Raw genomic sequence first — 27,159 nt, 5'->3', positions numbered from 1 at the left:
AAAGTCAGTACACGTCACCGGTTTAAAGCGCGGGAAAATTGGTTGAGAGGATGGTTTGGGCTTCCCTGAGCCAGTGAGGACTCAAAATCAGTTCAAACCACCGGCACAAAGCGCGGGAAAAGGCGAACAAACTCATCGCAATTGGTTTCAATTTTTGGATGTGATGGGTTGAGAGGATGTAGCGGACATCCCTGACCCAATTATCATAAAGCAAAATTAAGACAAACCAATCAAAATTGAAAATTACTCGCACAATAAAATCTGTTTAGATATTCTACGTGAGTTACATCAATGGCTACAAAACTTAACTACTAGTTGAAGTCATTTCTACAATACTTTTACTTTTTTTCTCTCTGTAAACAGGGAAAAATTTTAGAGAGACATTTGTCTCTTAATACATTAACAATCTTTCTTTACAGAGAACATCTGTAATGCTTAAAATCATTTTTTTTACCCTTTCGCAAAAAGCTTTGAACAATTTACACAAATTCCTTGTTATCAATTTTAAACTTTTACTTAACAAAACTGTTTACAATATGTCGATGCCATCTGAATTAACTTAAACTATATATAAAACGTTGGGTTAAAAAACAATTAAAGGTTGTACAATACAATACAACACTTTATTTACCCACGCTTCATCTGGGGGTGATAAAAACTCGTTAAAACATGTGCGTGAAATGAAAAACATTTAAAAAACAAAAAAGAAATAAATTGAAATTACCATTGCTAAATCTATCTAAAAAAAACCTTCTCTAAAAGACATTTTAAAGTAGAAATATCCTTGGCGATTCTAACATACGTAGACTCTAAATTGCAAGATAACTTCATAAGAAAAAATAACAGGAAGGCAAGTACTTATTTAGTAATATCTGCATGACACTCATACCATACTTCAGCAGTCGCTTAGACGAAAAAAAAGTAGATGTTATACTGTATTAACTTAACTTATTAATTCAAAATACCTGAAATTGTACACATTGCCTTTATTAAAAATGGGCACTTTTACTATTCCTTCCATGCAATTTAAGACTCGCGCAGTAAGTAATTAAAAGATTTTCTTCATTATTTCTTGAGCAACTAAGGCCTGGTTCCTAGTCTCTCTCAAACATCTTTGTCCTTTAACTGAGCTAAGAACACTATAGAACTAAGCTGTTTGGGCTACGTGATGAGAAAAGGTTTGTGACAGTTTCTAGCTACATACTACTTGCTCGCCTCCTCGCACCGTTTTTCATTTTCCAAGGAAAGCCATAGACAGGGTTATTTTCGAGGCTTTTTATCTCTGAGGGATGAATCGGCAAATCTTTATCTTCATCTGTTGAGCCCGAATTGTGAAATGTTTCGTTCACATCACTCTGAACGTCATCAGAGGGAGTTTCCGGTTCAAGGATATTGTATTCGTGGTTCACCGGCTCACCGGGTGTAAGGTTCTGGTCTGTACAAATATCACCAACCAAAATATTACATGAGGGGCTGACTATTTAACTTTTGAGGGGGGGTGGGTGATTTTGAAAAGAAATTTCCTGCAAGCGCATGTTACAAGAAAAAAATTGCATGCAGCCCAAATGTAACAGAAAAAAAGAGCGTTTAGAATGGAAAAAAAATATCCTGCACATCAGATTGCTAGAAAAAAAAATTTCTTAATGAGCAGAAATCACCCACCCCCCCTCAAAAGTTAAATGGTCGGCCCCTAAGAGAACATTTCGAAATACATTTGAAAATAAATATTAGAATAAAACTACGACGTTTCGAAGTCATCTTGACCCCATTATCAAGTAGGGGTGTTAGTTGTAGTTTCGAGATTAAACACAAACAAAGGTGATAGAATACATTAGAATAATAAGTGTTTCGTTGTCATTCGTGTTTGACGTGTCAGTGTGTGCGGTATATGTTTAAATAAATACTTTTGCACGTATTGAGTCCGACTGCGTGTTTAACTTCGGTTTCCGTTCACGAATAAATAGCATTTCCTGAATAAGACAGTCCAGTTTTCCTCGGCATTTCATAAGAACGGAAAACATTTCGGCTAGGTCAGTGAACGCTACACCGTGGACTTCCTTCATATGCCTGCCAATGACCGAGGCTTTATGCTCCTGTATGCGTTGGTGAAGATGGCGTGTGGTGTAACCGATATAATTGTAAACAACGCATTGTTTACAATTTTAAATGTGATTCGTGCGATGCGGATAATGGAGTCAAGATGACTTCGAAACGTCGTAGTTTTATTCTTCTAATATTTATTATCAAAATAGTATAAATACAAATTCTTAACTGATCAAGGTTATTACTAGAACACTTTTCAATTGAGAATCGTAGCACCCAAACTAAACTAATCACAACAGCCAATCGGAAGAAAGGAAAATAAGAGCCAATTAGAACCCAAGTAAAAACAACCAAACTGCCAAAAGCGCGGGAAAACGCGGCGACCAAGTAGAAAACAAAAGAAATCCCAACGGCCAATCAGAAGAAAGGAAAATAAGAGATAATTAGAACTCAACGCAAAAACCACCAAACTGCATAAAGCACGGGAAAAACGCGGCGACCAAGTCGCGATTGGTTTTAGTTTTGCATTCGGTTGGTTGAGAGAGCGAAGAGAGGCAAAACCGAAGCAAGCTGGGATAACCTTCGACACTCATTGAAAATTTCTGTATCTCTCGATCAGTTAATCATTGATAAATCATAAAATTGTCACGAGAATGCCCAACTGAACGTGTTTTGCTGTTTCTCTTGTTTCTTGTTTTGCTTTAAATTGTGTTTGATTGCTTGTTTTCTTTTCATCGTTTATTTGTTGTTGGTTTTTTGGTTTCAGCGGAGGAAATGGAAACGCAAACGCAACAAAATGAAGCAATTCTTTCAAAATTGGGTTAGTGTTTCTCACCAAACTATTTCAACCTGTACCACACTTAAATTTAGTGGCTACCAGAAGCACTAGCTTCTTGTATCAACCCATCGACCCATTTTCTTTTTTCTTTGCTTCATAACAACGCCTTTTTCCATAGATTTCCAAATTTGATGTTGGGTGGAATTTTCACTCTTTTTTTTTTTTGACCAGTGCGACGGACTCAACTGAAAAGGAGGGACCGTTTGTACTCTATAGCTCCACCATCATTTAAGCACTGCCTATTAAGAACATCAAGAAGGGCTTCATATAAATTACCTGATTCTTCCGATTCCAGTACATTATACTCCGGTAGTTCTTTGCTATCCTGGTGCCGAGCAAAACAAAATCACTCAGTTCCTTTTTTAAATAACCTCTTAGTCAGAGTAAATCCAGGGTCCCGTGTAATTATGTCTCAAGAACAACAGAGAGCATTAGACTCGGTAGGCACTGCGATGCGTTCAGCGATAAAATGGATGTAAGGTGACCCTCTTTCTCCCAAATGTGATCTAAAAGGAATTTCTCCTTGAACATCAATACAATTCCATAATAATTTCATTAACTAATAACTTCTCCCTATAATATCCATACTATATTTTGCACACAGGTAAAGAGCATGCTTAAACTTATCAGGTAAAAGTTGGTATCTTGATTTAACTCCAAATTCTCGTAACTAATTTACAAGGAAATGTGTAGCAGCCAGAGGAGAGAATTCATAATCAAATCATGGAAGAGAAAGGTTTCAGTCTTACGAGTCTAGTAGCCCATAAACTTCCGCATTCTTCCAGATTTCCATAGCATTATAAATGAGCAGGCCCCGGTTGTTCGAAGGATGGATAACGCTATATCCTGGATAAATCTCTATCCGGTGGATAGCGCAGTACGTTTTGGTAACACTTATCTGCTGGACAGCGGTTTATCCATTGGATAGCGCTATCCGCCCTTTGAGCAACCGGAGCCAGCGGTATTACTTCTCCCCCTGGATGGGATACTAGTCAATCACTGGTAACCCCACCCTCCACAATTCGTCTTTTTTCCTTGATACTAGGTTCACCCCTATCCATCTATATACCTGGCAGGGGGGGGGGGGGGAGGAGAAACGGTCCGGTTGGAAAGTAAGGCGGTAGGGGGTGAACTTACAATCAAGTGAAACTTTCCTAAACCCAACACGTTAATCCGGCCATGGTTCATACCAAACTCTACCAATTCAGATTCTAACGCACTAACCATTACACTCCCCCCCCCATCTAAAAGTTATAAGCACTATGGCTTACCTGCATGACCGACGGTGTTGCATAAAAAGATTCCCTCGCACCTCTTTCAAGCGTCAAACTTTCATAAAGCGACCGTGTCTTTTCTCTCCTGTTGTTTTCCTTTTCTCTGTGCTGACAGTCCCCATGAGTGCTAAGTCTCTGATAATCCGAACTATCGTTACAGCTCGGACAAATAAACTTAGTCAGAGTTCTGGTTCTGTCTGTGAGTCCTTCATACGAAACATTGTGACCAGTTTCTTGGCTGTTAGGAATGTGAAAACCGCGGCTGTCGTCATGATCAAGACGCTCGTTACAGTCGTGATGACCTTGACGATCACGATGTTCATGACGATCGCGATGTTCGTTACGACCGTGATGACAGTGATTTTCGTGAGGATTAAAAATCCCTTTATCACCCTGTCCGCGTGATTCTGCAAGTTGTTTCAAGTCTTGCTCTCGCCTTGGCAGAGAACTAAAAGATGTCTCTTCAAATTGCGAGTTCCTAAACACAATTGATCCGTCCGTTTTCTCGTCTAATGGACTTCTGTCCCTTTCGCGAACATTTCTTGATTCAACACTTGTTCTTCTATTTTCTTCAAGTTTTGATCGTGACAATGGCGAATCAGGTTTCGGCGTTCCACTTGAAAACACGGCTTCCTGTACGTAAGGATTCAGAACAACTGATGGATTTTCATCAAGATTAACCGTCACTTTTCCTGAAAAAAGAAAAAGAAAGAAAGCAAAACACATTGAAACAATAGACGAATAGAAATACATTTAAGCAGCAGGGGACCAATGTATCCCATTCACACCGACAAAACTTGTTCGGTTAAACCCTGGATTTAACTGAATGAAAATCAGAAACAGGGAATTGAAAAACTAAATTTTCCATGGAGTGAAACAACCGCTAACTTGTGTTTTCAATGTGCTACGTTTGAAGTCGAAAAACATCGGTTTGAGTAGCCTCTATAGAGGAAAAAAAAATTCAACCCTGGACGACTTCAACCCTTTCACACCCACGATCTCATTAACAACTCTCCTCACTGTCTGCAATACAATTCTTATGATATTGGTTGGGAGAATTTGGTACTGGATCAACTGATGATCCCCAATATTTGTATTTTTCTCTACTCTCATCATTTTTTGGCTTGATATTGTATTGCAGATGTTAGGAGAAATTCTACCTTGGTCACTAATGGGTTAAAACATGTTAAATTTTATTGTGAATGGAAGGGGTTTCGATAACATTAGTTATAAGCGGCCACTGAAGGTTTAATAGGCGGCTGTGACCACTAAATTCACTTTTTATTTTCATTAATGAAATCCACACAGACGGCGGTAGGAGGTCCTACGGGCGGCGGCCAGAGGTCCTACAGGCGGCGGCCAGAGGTCCTACAGGCGGCGGCCAGAGGTCCTACAGGCGGTGGCGAGAGGTCCTACAGGTGGCGGCGAGAGGTCCTACAGGCGGCGGTAGACCACCGGTAACCGGCTTTTATTGAAACTCCTGAATGGGGTGTTAGTCTATTTACATGTTTACAAAGCTTTAAAAAAATGAAGAGGGTTGGGGAGTAATTTCCCACGAAAACTGTGAACAGACGATCGTAAAAGTCCTCACCTTCACCTTCAGCCGCATTATCAAAAGGATAAACATCTCCGACTTCAGCATACACAGGCTCCTCTTGAATTCTGTAAATCTAAAAGAAACAAACACATTTATAACATAACCAAAGTAAAGCGCGCGCTCTGATTGGTCAATTGAGCGTCCCCCATTTGCCCAATGGGTGTACGCTGCTGACGTGAGCAAATTCTGTAAATCTAAAAGAAACAACCACATTTACCAAGCCGACAAGATACTAGAAAGAGATAGCTTCAGTGTTAACGAGACATGCAAAAGAAATTTAAAAAGGTCCTAAAAGTTTCAATTTTTTTCAATCACTTACCTGCTGCCCTGGATTTCTAATCACTGTAAAATTAAAAAAATAAAGAAGAGGCACTTGTCATTAATAAAAACATGCACAAAACAGTTTTGAGAATTCACTTTTTTCTTTAAATCAAAGAGACATTGATGACCAACTCAAGACCAATGGCACAGTTTTTCCCCAAGGGATCAACCTAGACTGGTAATTAACTTATTCAATTTTTTCAGCTGGTTACATTTTTTGTGCTTTGTCATGAATAACATGGAAAAATTACAACAACAACAACCAGAAAAAACAACAAAAATGATTATAAAAGCTGTAACGAACTATGATTGTGCAGTTTTACCGTCAGATTCCATGGTACCCCCTCTGTTTTGAAGTTGTACTCTGTGAAAGAGAAGGATTCCTAATTAACCCTTAAGAGCCTAAGAATGATTAGCATCTAATTTCTCCTTTCAAGTCACTCCGGAATCAAACAGAAAGATAAGGAGAAAAAGGAAATGATCACCAACTAAAGAAGCACTTGATTGTTAAACAAATTCTGCAGCTGATTGTTATTGGAAATGTAAAGAATAGTGTGGAGAACATTAATACTGATGTTTAGGTGTAAATGGTTAAAAATTCAAATCTGCCAAATCTCTCATATAATATAATATGCAATTCTCCATTAAACAGAAAAACTCTCCCAATCTCTCAAACATGTTTCCTGGGAAAAAAAAAAAACGTTTAGTTATTCTCTGTAAATCAGAGGAAAGCATATAACTATTACCATCATCAATTTAAAGGATAGCAATGAACTCTTTCACCATTTTAGCACTTTACCACTCACAGGGCAAAGACTAGGAGAATGCAGTCATAGGAGCAGACATGATGCAAAATAAAACATCCCTAGATTTCAGTGCAAAACTTTGTCCCCTTAGAGGAAAAAATGTTGCTGCTTCAATTAACTGCAACAACAGAGCTTCTGCATAAAAGAAATTAAATACTTTGTGATTGAGTAGTTTTACCTTCTTTTGCATGGACACAAAATTGTGTATTGGTGCAGGAAATACCCAAAGACTCCGATAAGAAGCAAGCACAGAATTGTTCCAATAACCACAATAGCTGCAAAAATTGCCTGTGAATGATTTAAAAGGGCTGTTTAGATACTTTGATCCGTAATTAGAGCCTTGAACTTTTAAGGTTACTTCCTACCTTCAGAGGCCGAAAAAATCATTTTTTTTTCTTTGGACTAGATTGAAGTTGGATATTTTAACTAAAGTTTATAAAAACAAAAATAAAAATCTCAAAAAGCGTCCGACTTATTTAGAAAACGTATTTTCAAATAAAAGTCAATAGATCAGGAAGGTGTCATAATCTCGTAAATGGCGAACCCCCCCCCCCCGGGGAATACTCGCGGCAATTTCATGTCATTTACATATTTTGTTTACATCGTCCACTTGACAAAATTCAGGGTCATCTTCGGTGTAAAAACCTGACGAAGTTTTCTTGTTTCATGAGGTATTGTTTTGCTGTACGCTATTGTTTATAATGTTTTGTTGTCTTTGTTTTACGTCACTCGTGAGCTTCACGGGTTTTTACACCGAGAATGAGCCCCTTTGTCGCTTTCAGCAAGGACTGGTTTGTTTTTTCTCTTTTCTTGGGCCTGTTTTTTCTTTTTCTTTACCCAAGAACTCCTCTCTAATTTTGAGTTATGTTTTTTATCAATGAGAAAAGACTTTCCACGAACAGATAACTTCCACGAGTGAATTTTGGCTCATCCTCGGTGTAAACACCTGTGAAGCTCACGAGAGACGTAAAACAAAGACAACAAAACATTATAAACAATAGCGTACAGCAAAACAATACCTGGCTCTTGGTTTGGCCAGGAGCCTTCGACGGGCTCGCCATCTGCTGAAGACCGGCAGCATTCGATTATCCTTGGGGCAAGCAGTTTAAAAATTAAAGTCAACACCACAGAAGGTGGTAAACAAGATTCTTAGAGAAAAAGAAGACTGCGACAGATTTACCCTTTCTGCCGCGGGTTTTTCCTTCGCCGACTAAACGACCAACAGAGCAAGATAAAAAACGTGACTGCTACGCGATACTTTTCCCGGGAAAATCTTGATCCATTGTCATGGACGCGAGGAGGTCTCGTCTTCTCATTGGTTTGCGGTTTCAGGAGGCGAGTTATTACTCTCTGGTGTAGCGCTAGTTGTTTACAAACCTTTGGGAGCTAAAATCTCGCATTTGATGTTGAGAGGAATACATCCACTTTGAGCGAATTTATAGGGTATGTAGATCTGACCGATTTTCGTGAAATTTCGCCAACACATTCCTGAGATGATTACAAACAAAAGTGTGTCAGGAAATTGATATTTGAAATATTTTTTATGTGGTGTCCATTTACGCACCACGCTTCGCATATTTTTCGCTACTCTAACTTTAGATGCGAATATCTAGACAACCAATCAGAATATCGGGAAAGCCTGACACACTTTTGTTGATTGATGCCTTGTGAATGAGACCGTGCAGCCATTTTTCTCGTGCCGTGGGATCCGACTCCCGATAAATTCAATAGAAGAACCCTCGGTCGTTTCACGCCTTACCGGCTCCTGACACTTCCTAAATGAAAAAATCGACTAAATTATATTTTTATCGTAAACTAAATTTATTAAGCTTTCTTTTGATGTATGGTTTGTTACGGTTTTCTTCAAACTAGGGCGCGTACGAATTTTTTTTCCCGAAGGACACCAGCGAAGGTAGGAAGTAACCTTAAAATCAAAAGAAAATTTTTTTAAGAAAAAAAATGTAATATAGCTCTTCCCATCAAACATAAATACGATAAAAAGGATAAAGGCTGATAGTTTCGCAAGAAACTGTTTGGGGCTGCGTCGGTGGGAGTAACGAAATAATTTGGATATATCAACAAAGTTGATATATCAACAAAGTTATCAACAAAGTTGATATATCCAGGCTTGTTAGCTCAATTGGTAGAGCGCTGCACTAGTATCGCAGAGGTCAGTGGTTCGAATCCCGTACAGGCCTGATTTTTTTCAGGTCTGATTTTCGCTATTGCTTAAATAGCGCTATCTACTGCGAAGGATCGTGCATCATACGTATTTCATACCGCAGTTCAAAATATATGAACTTCATATATTCATTGTATCCAAAGTTGAAGTGGTAAATTGGTCGCATAAGGAAGATTCCGACCGCATTCCATTCACTCTCACGTTTCACCCTCACAACCACTCAGTTAAATCCATCATTCTTAAAAACTTTAAATTACTTCAAAACGACCCAGAGACAAACACTATCTTTACGCAGTCTCCGCTCATTTCATTCAAACGCGTCAAAAACATAGGCAATTTTTTGGTCAGAAGTTCTTTTCAGACTAATGACCAACCAGGCACTTTTAAATGCGCTCGTGCACGGTGCAAAACGTGTCCTTTCATTCACAACACTGATAAAATATCGGGACCTAAACGATCCATTAAGATCACCGATCACTTCACGTGCACCTCCGCCAATGTAATCTATTGCATAACTTGCACTTATTTCAAAAAGATATACATCGGCGAAACAGGCAGAAGACGAGGTGACTGATTCCGAGAACACCTTCGAGACGTGGAAAGGAATGACAAGGACACATCGAAACCAGTCGCTAGACATTTTAATTTACCTAATCATTCTAAGCAACGTATGGCAATCTGCGGTCTTTCCTTACACTTAGGTAGCACGGAAAGCCGTAAAAATCTTGAACAAAAGCTCATCTTTCAAACCGGCAGTCTAAATCCCACAGGAATCAACGAAAGCTTTTCATTCCACTAATTTATTCTTGTTTTTCTCGTTGCCATGTTCCCACCATGCAATAACGTAGCTCCATTTTCTGCCTTTAAAAGCACACACAACCCACAATAGTCCTTTTTACAGTTCCCGGCGCCATATTGAATGTGTAACCGCGCAAACATGATAGCGAGGTTAGTGTTGAGTCGCGTTGCGAGTTCTAGTGAGAGTTTAGTGAAATGTGGTGGTGCTCTGTCCTTTTCATCGAGATATTTCGACAATGAACGATACTTTCCCTACGCAGGATATTCCTCCTTCTTCTTCGAAAGGAAGAGGAAGACACTGTGCCGCTTTTTGGTTGTGCTAATAGCTATTATGACACAGCAGGCAATCCAACAGGTCTGCATTTCTTCTAGTTTCCGAATGACTTCCAGCAGTGAATCAGATGGTGCAATCTCCTGAATCGCCAGCATGGAAAGGACGGATTCTTCATCACAAAATCAATTTTTTTGTGCTCAGAACATTTCAAAAAAGAAGACATGCGAAAAAACGTGGGCAGGTCGCTGGAAATTGGTGAAAGGTTTATAATGTTGGTACGGTTGTTTTGTTGCTTGGATACGGAAAGAAAATGCCTGCTTTGATTTTCGGTATTGAAGTGTTTATGTTGGGATTTTTGTTTTGGGGGGGGGGGGGGGGATTTTTTCTCCTTATTAAAATGGTGATATTTATATTTATTTTTGTACTGTGGTCTTATACGATATCTGTGAACTGAATGTAAAATTATAAAATTGTAATGTACAATTAAAATGTAAAATTATAAATTTATAAAATGATGAGTTTAATTATTATATATATGGGCAGAACCATCTCGATTTAACTGGTCAGTACCGAAAAAACTATGGAAAATGCCTGCTAAAAGGGTCCCGGTAGCAACTGTGACAACTAAAGGAGAGTCATTTGAAGTTGAACAGGAATTATTTCACCAAGAAGTTAAAGCACCTGTGTCAACTGTCAATGCTGCTTCACCTTCACCAGCTCAAATTTAATGCTCAAATTGATTTAGGTGTAATCTTTCCTTACATTAAGAAATATTAATATTAATGTTGTTAGTACTCAGGGAAAAAAAGATGATGTTGGGCTTGTAAAATCAAGATAAGGTACCATTGTACATTGTGTAAATAAGGGAAGTGATTGGCCTGACAATAAAACGTGAGTTAAACTATGTCTTTATGGGAAGGAGCTTCAAAATTCTATTCTTCAAACATAACATTTCGAAGAGCCTATTGACAATAATTAACATTATTATTCACAGGAGAAAAAATAAACAGTTCTGTACAGTCTAAAATAATCCTAGTTGTTGCATATTGAGCAAACTCTTGCAGTATATTTTTGTGAACAAGTTCTTGTGCTGGAAATGGGAAAGGTTCTTTCAGTTCCACATAGTTAAGATTAATCCATGTAATGCAGATTCTGGACACCAGGCTCTTGCTGATCCCAAATCTATCAGCAAGATCTTGTACAAATAACCCAGCCTTTAGTCTCATAAGTATGAGCAAAAATTCATCCAAGAATGACAATTTCTTGAAGGCCCCGGCTTACTTCTGTTATCATCTGTTTGGTATGGCTGACTCTCTTTCGACAATTTCTCTCCTTTCCAGTACTGCATCTTTGCCAGCACTGGGTCAATAAAATTATAGAAGCTTATGAGTGCTCCATAGTTTGGGAATCCAGTATAAAATAGAACCGCAGACCCATCTTTAATTTTGTCAATTGAAAATTGGCACGCCAATAAATATCCCCCCTCATTTTCAACTTCACTTAGTTTTTCTTTCAAGTCAGCTAATTGTACTTGCAGTGGCTCTATTTCCCGTTGCAGCTTAAGAACATCTGATTGTTGCAGGGCTGGTGAAGATGAAGCAGCATTGACAGTTGACACAGCTGCTTTAACTTCTTGGGGAAATAATTCCTGTTCAACTTCAAATGACTCTTCTTGAGTTGTCACAGTTGCTACTGGGACCCTTTCAGCAGGCATTTTCCGTGTTTTTTTCGGTACTGACTAGTTTAATCGAGATGGTTCTGCCCATATATATAATAATAAACTCATGATTTTATTAAATTTTTAATTTTACATTTTAATTTTACATTATAATTTTATAATTTTACATTCAGTTCACAGATATCGTATAAGACCACAGTGCACAAAGAAATATAAATGTCACCTTTTTACTAAGGAGAAAAAAATCCCAGCATAAACACTACAATACCGAAAATCAAAGCTCCATTTTCTTTTGGTATCCAAGCAACAAAACAACCGTACAAACATTATAAACCTTTCACCAATTTCCATTGGCCTGCCCACGTTTTTTCGCATGTCTTCTTTTTTGAAATGTTCTGAGCACAAAGAAGTTGATTTTGTGATGAAGAATCCGTCCTTTGCATGCTGGCGATTCAGCAGATTGCACCATCTGATTCGCTGCTGGAAGTCATTCGGAAACGAGAAGAAATGCAGACCTGTTGGATTGCCTGTTGTGTCATAATAGCTATTAGCACAACCAAAAAGCGGCACAGTGTCTTCCTCTTCTTTTCGAAGAAGGAGGAATATCCTGCGTAGGGAAAGTATCGTTCATTGTCGAAATATCTCGATGAAAAGGACAGAGCACCACCACATTTCACTAAACTCTCACTAGAACTCGCAACGCGACTCAACACTAACCTCGCTATCATGTTTGCGCGGTTACACATCCAATATGGCGCCGGTAACTGTAAAAAGGGCTATTCCTCTATTCGCTCCGACGAAGGGCTAACGCCCGAAACGTCAGCCTTTGTAATCGTTACGGTGGCCAATTTACCACTTCAACTTTGTTGATATATCCAAAATAGATATGATAAGCAGAACTCTCTTTCAAACCAGAAACATGCAAGAATGATCGTGAGGGAGAACACACAAACCATATGTACAGTCTCAATTGAAAATTTTGTGCACTCCAGAAACCACACAATTTTTGTCTCTTTTTGTAACCTTATAACCAGTACATTGGTAAATACTTGACTTTTAACCATGAACAATTTACGACTCCAAAGAGTTTATAACCTAGAATAGATAAAACGGTTCTGTCCTGGTGTACCGGTTCACAAGGGAATTACCATTGTTCTTTCTTTGTTTAGGAGTTATCGGTTAGCTATTGTGTATTGTTTGGTCTTTTGTATTGGCTCTTGTGAACCGGTACACGAGGACAGAACCGATAAAACACTCTCGTCAAATGAACTAAATACTCAGTTCCAGACACTTCCATTTTGAAAGCAATGCAGTAACCTGGATGCACACATAAACAAAAAAACACAACATGTGGTTTACAAATTGCTTCTGTCACCTTGCCATAAAAATAACATGAAGTGAGTCATCAATGCTTCTTTAATTAAGTTGCCCTACATCCTTTAGAGGTGGAAAGAATGGAAAGAGACTTTGATATTCCATGCAGATAAGTGGCCGCCAGGTTGCTGGCAAAGGCAATTAAGGTTCAAAATTTTTCAAAAGCAAAATTACTCTCTGAAATCTCAAAAGCAGGTTTGATTATTTCAAGAATGCTGGTGATAAAAATTATACTGATTCTGAAGAGAACTTCTACTTTAAAAAAACAGTGATAAATGGTCTTATAGACAGCAGTGGACCACCAGTGTCTCTGTTCCCTACCTAAATCAAAACAACTGACTTTTCTTCATTCTTGCATATAAATTAAAAGTGGCCTTGATCAAGATTGGGGAATGCCATTTTCTCAGGAAATGCTTAGTTTTTTTGTAAGAGCATGTAAAATGTAAAATATTGATTCACTGACCGGATCATGATCAGACGAATGTGGATCAGGTGGTTCGACTCCTGTGGTGGTTGTTGATGGTGTTCCTGTGGTGGTTGTTGATGGTGTTCCTGTGGTGGTTGTTGATGGTGTCCCTGTGGTGTTTGTTGATGGTGGTAAAGTGGTTGGGCAATTGAATTGAACTAAAAGACAAATTATACCAAAGATATCATAAGAGATTGTGTGCTTAGAAAAGGCAGTCTAAGATCACAAACTAAATTTAAGGTCAAAGACGTGTATACCAATTTGTCAACTGAAGAACAATAAAGTAATTCCAACTTCGTTGGTCAGTTCTATTGATTTAATAACACTGATAACATAATCAACACAGTATGCATTAATTGCCTGATTGTCATAAATTAAAGCATTTTTCAGCACTATCTAAGATGATAAAGCCACACAGAATGTTGTGAAAACACTCAAAAAAGGAAAGCAAAAGTTTGCTTCGTCACATGCAACAAATAAAGTGGCCAGCAAAATCAGCTTGCATCTGCCTCACTTTTTTGTACAGCTTGGTTGTGATCTTGTTGCCAGTTTGGTTGTTGAATTTTGTTGCTAATTTTGTTACCAATTTTTGTGCCACAGAACTTAAAAGTTGAAAGGCATCAAGGTGAGAAATGTTTGGGACAATTCAACAATTGTCTCATAGGTAACTACTGTAAAAGAGTTGTAACCAGTATTGGTAGATTTAAAACTGTCACATAACCCACACCCCCTAGTATTACCCATCACAAACGTTGTTAACTGATATAATATATAGATTTAGCCAAGCCCAAAAGCGGAGCTCCCAATAAGTGAAAATTTTGTAGCAAAAATAATTTTCTTCACGTACATTAAAAATTTTTAGCCAAAAATTCATTCAGTATAGATTAAATTTAGTAAAAAATTAAATTTAATATTATATAGAAAGCCGTAATTTAGCCATGAATTAACAGCGACATTTTTGGTTTGTAATAGCACAGGCTTACCATCTCAAATATCTGTGGTTTAGGGTTTCTATGGTTTTGGGTTCCTATGGCATTTACACAGCCGTTATCAATTTAGTTCAAATATATTGCCTCTAGAATCTGTCCCTAGTAGTCAGTCTTCAAAAAAAATCAGCTCCAAATAAAGATTAATAGTTCATTACTTGTTTGGAAGTGTTTTTTTCTGCCAGAAAGCCTCAAAATCGCTCGTTTTGGGTTTTCAAAGTTTGGTGGTTAATTCAGCTCGCTCTCCCTAGTGAAGAAATGCAACAAGGCAGGCAGCTTAGGCCTCTAGATCCCACACCACCTCGTATTCAAGGTGGTGTGTCATCTAGAGGTCACACAATTTCCCACCGAAATTCAACAGGCCACAGAAGGATTATCCAGCTGTTACAGTGACTCGGGTTTTGAATCATTCCATTCAACATTGGTTTACAAGAAAATGGAATGCAAAGTCGTAGATTTGGAGCTCTTCTAGGGATCCGGATATGAGGGGTACTCAAAGGAATTCCAAACATGCATTTTGGTTATCAAATTTTGGACCCAGCCACCCTACGCGAGGTACAAAAATGTGAAAAATATGAAAAATTGTATTCCCTGTTGGGGCCCCAAAGACGCTACTTTGTACTTCCAGCGGATGTCATAAGCCACGATCAACCAGTAAGAATCAAGATAGTTTTTGTCAACATTCTCAGGAAAACCCATTGAGTATTAGATACGAGAGCTTATTCTGTCACCTTTAAGACCTTGATATCCATTCTTTTTCAAGCAGAGTATTTGATAGCATTGGTACTTTACATTCTGAGTTCCACAAGGTCCAACTCGATCGCAAATGAACGAAAAATCTGACTGTATCACACAACAGCCATATTGAATTCCAAACCCCGTGGTTTATTGCATCTCATGATGCTTATAGTACTTTTGTGATAACATACATGACAGAGGGCACGTACATACATACGCTCGGTCAGTCACGTGACAACCAAATGAAGAGGTTGACCATATTCCATGGGTATGGGGCTCTGCCCCACATGCACAAAGCGCACGTGGGAGCCCTGCTACTAATTAACAGATTAACCCTACCTACACACCCAGAAATTATGGTAGTAATATGTTTGGTGGTTTAAAGTCTTTTAATCAATTTTATCTAAAATGGAAGATATTCTTAATAAATACTTACTTTGGACTTTTCCTTCCACTTTAAAAAGTAAACAGGAGTCTTCTGTTATTGTCTTATTTCCAGTGGTATGTATAGTGCAATTCAATTGCAGCTTCATAACATAGCCTTTGAACATAGCCAAGTTGGGTGATTGTTGAGAAACCTGTCATCACAAAAAATGATAACATCATGCATTCATTTCCTTCATATGAACTATCAGATATTGTCAATTAATACAAGACTTAGCTAGCACAGTTGGTCTAAACATATCACTTGATGTAATAATTAAATCAAAAGCAAGTGTGAGTGCTTCATCAGGGGTTCTGCAAACACTGTAGTGTTTCAAGGTGTTGGGAACCCCTGATGAAACATGAAGCAGGAGTTTTTTAGATGACTTCTCACACGAAACAATGAAAAAAAAATATGCAACAACAAAATTTTTTGCCATTGTCCTCCCCAAAGAAAAGAAAAATCATTTATGCAACGGTGCATGCAATTTTGCTATTTTCTGTAACATTACCGCAAAGATGCATGCATGATTTATTATTTGGGCTTAGTTTGGTGTGTGACCATCAGTGAAAATGATGTGGCAGGATTTAGGGAGCCAAAAATTAAAGAATGCAGGTTAGTCTAAAGAGCTATAATTTTCCTCATGTTACATACACCAAATGTTAGTAACAAATGGGTGGTAACAATTTTTGGCAAATGGCAAATTTCTCAGTGAACTATAGCTCTTGTTTCTTGTTTTAAGTGTGTAGGATGTATCTTGAAACTAAAATATTAGCAAATGAAACAATGGTGGAATAGGAAATCCCACATTCTATGGTTTTACAAACTGGTAATAATATAGTACAAGCATGCATTTTGCTCACCACCTGAATCTCTGTTTAACCAGTATATAATTAACCCAATTCTCAAATCATACAGCCTACTGTATTTACCCGTGTATAATACGCACTTTATTTCTACAAAAATAACCATCAAAATTGCAGTGTGTATTATACACGGATTCCATTGTTTGTCACACACGTCCTAATTTGCATACATTAAAAACAGCAAAAAAAAAAAAAGGAACACATTTGAAGCTTTGATTAAATAACTTATTTTCACTGAAAAATTATAGGTATATATTAAATTTTTACTCTAAAATCAAGAGGAAAGACAAAAATTGCTAAATATTTTCATAAATGTGCAAACAGACATGTGAATCAGATTTCAAAGTGAAAATGCAAATTTGGCTGCAGGTGAGGAGATCACTTGTTACCTGGAATTTTTCCATGAGAAGCAAGAAGAAAGTGAGCAAGAAATATTTCAGGACAAAAGCTTTATTTGATCAGCAGGGATTTGCTAAAGCAAAGGCATAGAAAAAACCAGGAAAGATTTATTACTCGACGTTTCGGGGTCATCGTGACTCCATTATCAAGAGACTAGTTTAAAAACATGCAAATAAGGAAAGGTACAAGAATAGCATAAATTAGACTGAACGGCTTAAACAAACACCTTGGCGCGGATGGAATCCGTTTGCACGTTCAGTGTTGGCTTACGCATGCGAATATACAACATTTCATTAACAAGGCAATCAAATTTGCCGTTACATTTCGTGATGACGTTGAATTGCTCGATCAAGCGTTCAGGCATTTCACTATTGTGCTGGAGGTGGTAGTGTTTGTAGATAGAAGATGATTTCCTTTTGTGCCCTTCTACGCGCTCGTGTAAGTGACCACGAGTGTAGCCCACATACCCTGCATCACACAGGTTACATTTAAATTCATAAACGATACATTGTTGGTTAACATTGTTGTATCGTTTATGAATTTAAATGTAACCTGTGTGATGCAGGGTATGTGGGCTACACTCGTGGTCACTTACACGAGCGCGTAGAAGGGCACAAAAGGAAATCATCTTCTATCTACAAACACTACCACCTCCAGCACAATAGTGAAATGCCTGAACGCTTGATCGAGCAATTCAACGTCATCACGAAATGTAACGGCAAATTTGATTGCCTTGTTAATGAAATGTTGTATATTCGCATGCGTAAGCCAACACTGAACGTGCAAACGGATTCCATCCGCGCCAAGGTGTTTGTTTAAGCCGTTCAGTCTAATTTATGCTATTCTTGTACCTTTCCTTATTTGCATGTTTTTAAACTAGTCTCTTGATAATGGAGTCACGATGACCCCGAAACGTTGAGTAATAAATCTTTCCTGGTTTTTTCAAAAGCTTTATTTAAAAGAGTTCTTGATTTGCTGATATAAGCAAAAAATGCGCGAATTTCTTATGTGTATAAAGCACATGCAGTGGAATTCATTGTGGTTATAATGTTGTTTACTTGACTTTACAGTCAGAAAATTGCATAGCATAAGTTTGAAAATTCTAAAAATATGATGTATTATACACGGGTAAACACGGTAAATTACTATGTTCAATAAAACCATAACCATTATAATTTCCTTAAATGTGATTATATATTGGTGCATTACGGGCTCGTGCAATTTTGTTGGTCTTTGAAAAATTTACTCGTGCTTCTTTATTCCAAATTGCACTCAAAATCATGCGGTTACCTATACAAATTTGACTCCATTTTGTCCTAACACCATTGTTCGTCAAACTCTTGGCTCAAGCTTAATTTCAGATGATACATGAAGGATAATAGAGTCCTAAAGTGCTTACGTCACGTTTCCATAGCACCGGAATTCTGTGGTCTAAACAAACCAAGATGGCGTCCCTAGCGTGACACATTGTCGTTGACCTCGAACACTTCAAGAGCTATAATAGCGCATTTTATCCTCCAATAATAGAAATAAGATAAAGAGAATCAAGATAACCTTTGGCCTTACTATTGAAGAGTATAATAAGCGGACAAAAGCACCTGGTGAGCAATAATTCAAGTCAAAACGCCACGGAGACGAAGTTTGCGATGGGCCAGTGTTTTCATCCAGATTGCAATCACACATCTGAAAGCCACTGCTGCCGATTCTTTTCGTTTCCAGACCAGAAAAAACATAAAACACTCTATGATAAGTGGATATCATTTGTAAGGTGAGTATTTTTCGAAAAATATATATTTCGATGCTGTACCATCGATTAGAAATAGCTGGTTTTTTTTTTATCTCAAACTGATTCACGATTAGCTGTTTCTCTTTCTTGTCTTATTTCTTTTCTCGCGGCTTTGCCTTTCCTTGTCTTCAGTCTTGATCTAAGATTATTTAGTTACTAAAAAACTATATGATAGTTGTGAGTATCAAAGCTTTTACACTAACTAGTATTAAGTAACAAGCTCAGAGAAATACTCGCTTCGCATTCACGTCTTAGACTACAAGGTTAAGCATGTGACCAACTAAACTTTGGGTTTTTTAAGCGCAAGTATAGTAACTGCTTCTGTCTTTTTCTGTTATAGGAGAGGAGATAGAAAGCCCAGCAAACATTCGCGACTTTGCAGTTGTCACTTTAAAGATGGGCGAAAAGAAAATATGCCAACCATCAGTGACAGAAACAGGCACAAGCTGTTTGATAGTTTGGACTTGCTGCCAGGTACAGGACCAACACCTCCCAGTACACCTACCCCCAAGAAAAAACGGAAAGTGTCTGCCGAGCCCACGAAATTACCAACTGTAGCACCCTTGCGAAAAGATCTAGGAAATTCCTAGGAAATCCTAAGATTTCCCTAGGAATTTCCTAAGAATATTCCTAGGAAATTCCTAGGAATAAGGTGTGAAATTTCACAGTAAATTGGGACGAAGAATTCAAAGAATTCCTAGAAATTTCCTAGGAAATTCCTAGGAGTGAAAAAATTAAAATTCGAAAAAAATCCTAGGAAATTCCTAGGAATTTCTTAGGATACACATTTCACTTTTGTCTGACCAAGATTAGGTCCCCAAGGAAATTCCTAGGAAACTCCTAGGAATTTCTTAGGAAAATAGGAAAAATAGAATATAGACACTTTAACAACTGCCCCACAAAGTGGAGGTAGGGTGCCTGAGACATCCAGGAGCTTCCACTATTGGCAGCCAGCTCCTAGATGAAGACTGCTCCCATGGATGGCAAATCCAGGCGACCCAGCCATGAGCCCCCACACAGAAGGAGAAAAACAGGGAAAAATGCTAACGCTCAGAAAAACACTGACTAAAACACTAACAAAACTGAACAACGCCCCGTGGACCAAGAACAAAAGGAATACAGGTGCATGCCAGACCGCTGACTGCGCCGGGTAGCACTTGTGCTCCACATTGTCAACTCCATTAAATTGCACTTAACTGCATAAAACATACAACACCATATGATAGGAATTGAATTGAATTTATTATATACAACTCAAATAAACATTATAATTAACAATACTTTTTGTTGTTACTATAGATTGTACATGTATATACAAAATTACTTGGAATGCAAAACAAACAGTAAAAGATCATTCAAAGGATTAATAAATTGACAACTTAGGATTCACATATATCAATTATCAGAAATCATGCAAGGCTGATGTAATTTGAAAAGTTTGGATCAAAATATACATTTTTGGCAAAATCATTATTTTCCAGTGGAGCATGTTTTCATTCCGGCTGATAAAATGCGCGCACAAACATGTCAATGCTATTTTGGCATCTGAACTAATTAAGATTGTTATTCTTATGTGATGTCATTTTAATTGTTAATTAGTATAGTTTCAGGGCTGAGCAAAGAGTTTCCAGCAATCTGATTGCTCGAGCGGTTCCTTATTTAACAATAATTCGCGGAAGGCGAGGTGAATATCATCAAATAATCCCAGAGACGAAGTCGAGGGGATTATTCGACAATATTCACCGAACTTGAGGCGAATAATTGTTTTAGTATAATTTAAGAGCTGAACAACAGAGAAATTTCAAAAGTCATAACATTGTAGTAACATTTACATTTTATATAAACCGCATGGGGCGGTTTATATAGCATCATATAAGGAACTGCTCGACAAATCAGATGGCTGGAACTCTTTGCTCAGCTCAGAAATCATACTAAGACGCTATATAAACCGCTCTGTGCGGTTTATATAAAATGTTAAAATAAAATGTTAATAAATGTTACTAAAATGTTATGACTTTTGAAAATTCTCTATTGTTCAGCTCTGAAATTATACTAAAACAATTATTCACCTCAGGCTCGGGGATTATTCGACGATATTCACCTCACCCTCTGCGAATAATCGCTACATATAAACAGTGACTTCTGATATAAAGTTGCAACGCTGGTGTCTCTCATGCTTTCAATATCTTCTGAGACAGTTCCTATATAATTTGCGAAGGTTTTATATTGGATCTTTGTCGTATAAATAAACCAAAAGTGATGTGAATTTTCACAAATGATCTAGGCATACAAAAAGACTATGGGCTATTAAAAGCTTTAAAGTGTACTCTAAAGCAGAAATGCTTTTTTCTAGGGGGATGGAAAAGGATTGGTCCGCTGTAACGTCGTCACCCTCGCTTTGTCACACGTGCAAAAGTTATGAAAAGCCTTTAACTCAAAATTACCTGGAACAAGCAAACTAAGTTCTTGCTTTGTAGCTTCACCTTTAGTACCTTTAAAATGACACAAATAAGAAGCATTTATTACCATTATATTCAGTTTAAACTAATGAAACTTAGAAAAGCTACTTTTAAAGCTAAGCTTAAAATTCTTACATATTTATTCATATGTTCTGCAATCAATCGATAGAAGTAGAAATGATACATATGACAACGATTAACCAAATAAAAGTGTAATACTTACTATGAACAGAAATAACTTTCGCCTTGAAAATCTGAGTGCCCTCTTTTACTTCGTATGGCGACAATTCCACATTATTCTATTCGTGTTGCGATTTCTTTTCCATAACGTATTATGTCTTTGTCTTTTAAGACGCTTATGCTATGACCTTCTTCGATCCATTCGACCAGAACCCACATAACGCTGCGAACGCTTTAAAACGTTTAGATCAGAGAAGAACACAGCAAGGCTCAGCTGCAACGCACAAAACTTTCGAGTAAAGGACGTTGTAGAGCGGAATAGAACGTTGAATTGAGCGGCAAGCCTGGAAACTTCACCTTATTGGATTATACTTGGTCATGTGTCGGTCATGTGAAGATTTTGCTCATGAAAGACTGGGACTAGTGATCGTGTGATCCATTCAGCGCCATGGTCGCCATCTTATGAACGGTGATCGAAGTAGCGATAAATGACTTTTAAAGTTAGTGTTAACGCCTGCTAGTATGAACCATGGATGGGAATGAACATCAAATTTACAAATTAGTCAAACTTAACGGCCAAGAGAAGTATGAATGTACGGCTTGTAAACGTGTTCTCTCACGACAACAGACAATGGAAAATCACATGCGCTCTGTGCATCGTTACGTTGGACCGGGTAAGAAAATGTAATGTAATGCTTAAGCTTATATAGCGCTTTTCACAATGTCTCAATGCACTTCAAGCTTCAATGATGCTTGTAAGTTTCAAAACCAGTACGAAAAAAACTATAGAATTGATAAGCAATTCTTTTATAAAAATGGCAATTAAGCTTAAGAAATTAGTTTCAAAATCCTCTCTTCCTCAACTGTTCCTTCTGAACCTACAACTATTCTTTTATTCCTCTAGCACTTTTTGAAAAGAAGCATCGCATTGATATTTCTTATTCTCAATGTTTTAGGTCTGACCTGAAAGCAAAGAGTGTCACTGAAATTTTGGAGAAGATTATGCTTCTAAATGGCAATTCCAGAAACCATGTTATAATAAGATTTCCAAACTTTAATGCTGTCTGTGGTTAGATATAAGAAATTATCACTTTTTAAGTCTCAATATGCCAGATTTGAAATTTCCCATCGCTTCAAATAAGACTTCCTTGTTATAATATTTAAGTAAAGATATGTTCTTAAGCTTTTTGTATAAAATATTCTAATCTGGCAAATAAATTGATACTTGATACTATCTATATTGAACTTAAGTTTACTTTAAATGGAAAGTATGTAGAATTCACCATATAATTGGAATAAATCAGGAGACAGTGCAAAATTATGTTGGCTGAATCTTACACATTGTGATAAACCATTTTTCAGGGATGCCTCAGGCTGATATAACTTTGTATTTCAGTGTGGTCAGAGTCGCTGTCCTTGCAGTATAGCATTTTTTATTATCTGACTGGAGCACCAAACACATGGTTAAAAATCCCACTTGAATTGCATTTGATTTAGTTTTCTGCTTGTATTCTTTACTACAGTAAATTTTTATTTCAATGTATTGTGATATGCAATTGAAGGATAAAAAATTAATGTTTTATTGGAAATTGTATAAACTTCAAGAATATCTGCTTTAAAATTAATGAGTTGTAAATTATAATGCAAAATAAAAAAAATTTGTGGTATATTGCAAGTAGTGACTTTTTGAAACATCTAAAATGGCACTTTTCTTTCAAAAGCTAAACTCACAAGTATAATTCTTAAAAATTAAGGTTTTATTTTAAAAAATAATTTTTCCTTGTAAATTCCTAAGAATTTCCCAAGAATTTCCCAAGGATCAAGAATCTATTTTTTTTATGTAAATTCTACCTGTAATCATTCCTAGGAATTTCCTAGGAAATTCTTAGGAACCTAGTAATGTTTGTTCACACCTCTAGAGAGCTTAAATGTTTTTAGGAAAATTCCACTGACTCCTAAGAAATTCCTAGGAAATTCCTAGGAATCCTAGAAAGCTAGGAAACCATTTCGCAAGGGTCCGTGCTTGAAGAGATTAAAGAGAACTCTGAACCATGTTCCACTGAATGCTCACAAGAGGAAAAGACAAGTTCCAAAGAAGCTCTGCTGTCAATAGAGCTTGATATGACTTCAACAGAACTTGCTAAACACAAGGAAGTGTCAAGTTACTATAGTGCACACTACTCTGCTAAGAGCTTGAGCCCTGAGGTGATACGGATGGAGACAGGTCTACCCACTAAGGATGTTTTTGATATTGTTGTGGGATATGTTTCAAGATTCAAGGGTGAAATAAACTATTATGCTGGATGGAAGGTTGAGGCGATCACATTTGAGGACCAGATATTTATCACTCTGATGAAACTGAAACAAAATTATACCAATCTACATTTAGCCCAGTTGTTTTCATGCAGTGTTGCAACTGTTGCTAACATAGTACTAACTTTTGTCCATGTTCTGCATTCTCTCCTGTTCAAAGACATCATGACAACTGTGCCATCTAGAGAAAAGAACAAGATGTGTTTGCCATCTTCTTTCACTGAGTACAGCAGTTGCCGCATTGTGATTGATTGTACAGACATTGAAATTGCTGCACCTAAGCTCATGTCCCAGCAGAATGCTACATATTCCAGCTACAGGGGAATGAACTCTTTCAAAGTCATTATAGGGGTTGCCCCAAATGGAGTTATAACCTATGTTAGTGATCTTTTTCCTGGCTCAGTCAGTGACAAGGTCATGGTTAAAGAGTCTGGGTTTTGTAAACATTTGAGTGCTGGTGATCTTGTTCTGGCAGACAAAGGTTTTCTCATCAGCGATGTAGTTCCAAGAGGTGTTTCAGTGAACATACCACCATTTCTCAACAATGGAAAGTTTACAGAGAGTGAGGCAAGGGCGACAAAATCAATAGCTCGATGTCGCATCCACGTAGAGCGTGCAAATGCAAGACTTAAGAGTTTTCGCATCCTTGGCTTCATCCCAGCATTTTTGAGGTGCCATGCTGACAAGCTATGCCAACTGTGCTCAGCTCTTGTTAATTTGCAGTATCCATTGATCAAGGATGGCTGCGAAGACTTTGAATTTGACTGAATAGAACTTTTTTTCAACTAAATTATAGTACAATGAGTTTTTAATATTATTTTTGTATTACTAGAAGCCCTACTGTAACAGATCAAATGGTATTGACATAGCTTTGGTCAAAAATATGATGTGGTCAGTTTTACATTTTTCTGATATTCATCTCCTTTATGTTCATTAATACAAACTACTATGTGTTCTGTGAAAATAGATTATAATGAAAACCAGTGACATTCTTAAATTGTCATTTCAACTAAATCCAGGTCAGGGGCATGTGACCAGTATGGAATTCTTTCGTCCAGTAGTTCCAAGTGTGAAAGTCGTGCTGGCTTAAAGGTTTTACTTTTATGTCTGTGAAGCTGGGAGCCTGAGTCCAGGTGTATAAAACTAAAGCCACACTTCAATTAGCTTAAGGGATGGTGAGAGGTAGTCAGAAAAAATAACCTGTGCTGCATGGATTTTGTTTTGGCTCTCACCCCTTCCCTTTGCATTGCTATGCAAGCCTACTTAAGTGTGGCATAAGTTTTATGTACCTGGGCCCTGTTGAGTAACCAGGATAAGTGTTACCAGCTACCAGTAGCCATTGGTTGCAAAAAAAAAATTGTTTAAGCTTGCTTTCAGGAAGAATGTAATTTATTATTAAGTTACTATGCTAAATGGAAAAATGTGGGTTCTTTATCTTGTGTCTCTATCTGAGTGTAGAATATGTAATGTTATATTAAGAAATTAATGTATGAAATTTAAAAAAACACCTTTTAACATTAGCTACTGCCTATTTACATTAGCTCCCACTTCCCCCCCCCCCCCCCACTCTGATTATGTCCAGCATCTGTGCACCACTTTTCAAAGTTCTCCCTCGGTAATCTTTGGGAATAGTTGATGAAAGTAAAAATCACTCAAGATAGTAATATTGTGCTCCCAAGATTCATCTCGTTCAATCTTGATAACTACACTATCCTTTGTGGTCCATACAACAAAGTAGCAGAATTTGCGCTTTGTCAGGAACATCTGGCCTTGACACTGATGCCAGTAAACATGTGTGGTAGACAGCGTATAATTCCCTTCCTTCTCCTCCAAGTAAAAGTCTTTGTGCCCACAAGCTTCCTTGATTGTCGCATTTCGATGTGTGTAGGGGCACTTACACTCAATCACCGAGTCGTCTCCCACAAGTCCATCAGGGGAAGCACCCAGAACTCCCGACTCGTGTAGCCAAAGGCCGGTCTGTACAGGTGTAAAGTTTGTGATGTTGGTGAAGGATTTCAGGGCCTCAGTCTCATTGTCCTGTCCCCATGCAATTGCTTTAACTCCACTCAAGTTGTATTCCCCAAGTAGTCGCTTGATAAGAGACGGTGTAACTCTTTTTGCCTGGAGGACGGAGCCAAAATTACTGGCAGTCAGGCGGCCTCTACGAGCTTGGTGCCATGCAGGGCTGTTTCGCTGGCCAGCCGTGAGGGTGCTCACAACATTTATGGTTCTCTCCTCTACTTTGGCATTCTCAATCAAGTACTCTAATTGTTTTTCCTTCGTAGATGCCATAAGGAAACCTTCTGAGTAAATGATATCCTCAATCGTCTTGATCGGGAGAGGGGTAGCAGGTTGTGGTTCGGGACTCAAGATCCAGCAGGTCCCTGTAAATTTGCCATAGCGCTTTAGTTCGCTGTACAGCCACATCCGATCTTCTCGGCTAGGATCGCGCGCCAAAGGGCTGTAATCCTTCTTCTTCGGTGGCGCTGGAAACATCTGGCTTGCAGACTGTACGCTTTCTGCCTTTCGCTTTCGTTTCCATTGGCATTCCAGGTCCGTCCTGCTAAGGTTATGGATGCCATAAATAAATATGGCTGCCGCGTGACTGCACTTGAACTCGCCGCGAGGACACTCGCATTCTGTGTTTTTTATTTCAAGGTTTTCATCGAGATAAATCTGATAAAAAGATAATTCGAAACAGACACGTAAGTTGCAATATATATTCCGCAATATAAACATTAAATTGGAGGTGAAATCGGGGTTGGGAGTTCTTCGAATTGAACATACGTGTTGTGATCCCAAATTGGCAACTTACTGTGACTTTGTAGTCCTTATTTTTCATGCTTGCTTGGACTTCACCTTTGATGACTCCCCTGGAATAAATAAAGCTTTGGACATGGTCGGATTTGAAGTGGTTTTCTCCGCGATCAAGCGATTTCCGCTCTCCAGAAAAGAAAGAAACGAGTGAGCATATCGATAAAGACGCCATGTTTGAAGTATGAGTTTAAACTGTTTAGACCAGAAAAAAATGCTGTCATGGCAACGTGACGTCACACTTTAGGACTCTATTTGCTCTTGTTAAAGAGGGAATTCTTATTAGTGCACGCAAAAAGTTTTTTATGGTAGGTAACTTGTATTTTTGCCCTCTAAGGCTCCTATTTAAACTGGGAAAATACATTCAGTTCACTTGTAAGATGATAAACCCCAAGAAAGTTTTCTCTAACAAGTAGGTATGGATGTTTCATTAAAATATGTGACTGTATTCAAAAAGTGACTTTTTAGTAATTTATGGTGCAATTCACCTTTGTAGTATCAAATTATAACCCTATACTTCAAATCACGTGACAATTATTCCAC

At 37.9% G+C, this 27,159-nt stretch overlaps 4 protein-coding genes across 4 annotated transcripts in view; 1 reads left to right on the top strand and 3 right to left on the bottom strand.

Annotated features, from left to right (window-relative positions):
* The window catches only part of LOC111346052 (uncharacterized), a 91,715-nt gene extending 70,093 nt beyond the window's left edge, over positions 1–21,622 (bottom strand). The window contains exons 1-2 of the mRNA XM_088759400.1: positions 21,533–21,622; positions 21,295–21,342 (exon numbers count right to left, since the gene is read on the bottom strand). The gene's annotated coding sequence lies outside the window, so the exon portion shown is untranslated. The remainder of the gene's footprint in view (positions 1–21,294; positions 21,343–21,532) is intronic.
* The window catches only part of LOC111324999 (uncharacterized), a 29,082-nt gene that overhangs the window by 208 nt on the left and 1,715 nt on the right, over positions 1–27,159 (bottom strand). The window contains exons 3-11 of the mRNA XM_022928684.2: positions 15,812–15,953; positions 13,649–13,809; positions 7,058–7,167; positions 6,397–6,437; positions 6,072–6,094; positions 5,747–5,825; positions 4,153–4,847; positions 3,158–3,206; positions 1–1,435 (exon numbers count right to left, since the gene is read on the bottom strand). The exon at positions 1–1,435 is cut by the window's left edge and continues 208 nt beyond it. Coding sequence (XP_022784419.2) covers positions 1,197–1,435; positions 3,158–3,206; positions 4,153–4,847; positions 5,747–5,825; positions 6,072–6,094; positions 6,397–6,437; positions 7,058–7,167; positions 13,649–13,809; positions 15,812–15,953 — 1,539 coding nt within the window. The 3' untranslated portion in view covers positions 1–1,196. The remainder of the gene's footprint in view (positions 1,436–3,157; positions 3,207–4,152; positions 4,848–5,746; positions 5,826–6,071; positions 6,095–6,396; positions 6,438–7,057; positions 7,168–13,648; positions 13,810–15,811; positions 15,954–27,159) is intronic.
* LOC148730040 (uncharacterized) lies at positions 17,596–20,376 on the top strand. The gene is made up of 2 exons (XM_088759404.1): positions 17,596–18,832; positions 19,191–20,376. Exons 1-2 carry the CDS (start codon positions 18,711–18,713, stop codon positions 19,438–19,440), a joined length of 372 nt encoding a protein of 123 aa, XP_088615530.1. The 5' UTR covers positions 17,596–18,710; the 3' UTR covers positions 19,441–20,376.
* On the bottom strand, positions 24,593–27,151 carry LOC111325000 (uncharacterized). The gene is made up of 2 exons (XM_022928685.2): positions 26,618–27,151; positions 24,593–26,478 (listed from the first exon to the last, which is right to left on the bottom strand). The coding sequence occupies exons 1-2, from the start codon at positions 26,789–26,791 to the stop codon at positions 25,402–25,404; spliced, it is 1,251 nt and encodes a 416-aa protein (XP_022784420.1). The 5' UTR covers positions 26,792–27,151; the 3' UTR covers positions 24,593–25,401.

The sequence above is a fragment of the Stylophora pistillata genome, chromosome 5 (genome assembly GCF_964205215.1).
Source record: "Stylophora pistillata chromosome 5, jaStyPist1.2, whole genome shotgun sequence".
NCBI lineage: Eukaryota > Metazoa > Cnidaria > Anthozoa > Scleractinia > Pocilloporidae > Stylophora > Stylophora pistillata.
The sequence above is the reverse complement of the archived record's forward strand: the minus strand, read 5'-3'. Positions and strand labels throughout refer to the sequence as shown.

Coding starts and splice junctions, on each gene's coding strand:
- LOC148730040 (XM_088759404.1), top strand. CDS start 18,711: ATGGGCCAGTGTTTTCATCCAGATTGCAATCACACATCTGAAAGCCAC. Junction 18,833..19,190: donor AAGTGGATATCATTTGTAAG/GTGAGTATTTTT, acceptor TTTCTGTTATAG/GAGAGGAGATAGAAAGCCCA.
- LOC111325000 (XM_022928685.2), bottom strand. CDS start 26,791: ATGGCGTCTTTATCGATATGCTCACTCGTTTCTTTCTTTTCTGGAGAG. Junction 26,479..26,617: donor ATAAGGACTACAAAGTCACA/GTAAGTTGCCAA, acceptor TCTTTTTATCAG/ATTTATCTCGATGAAAACCT.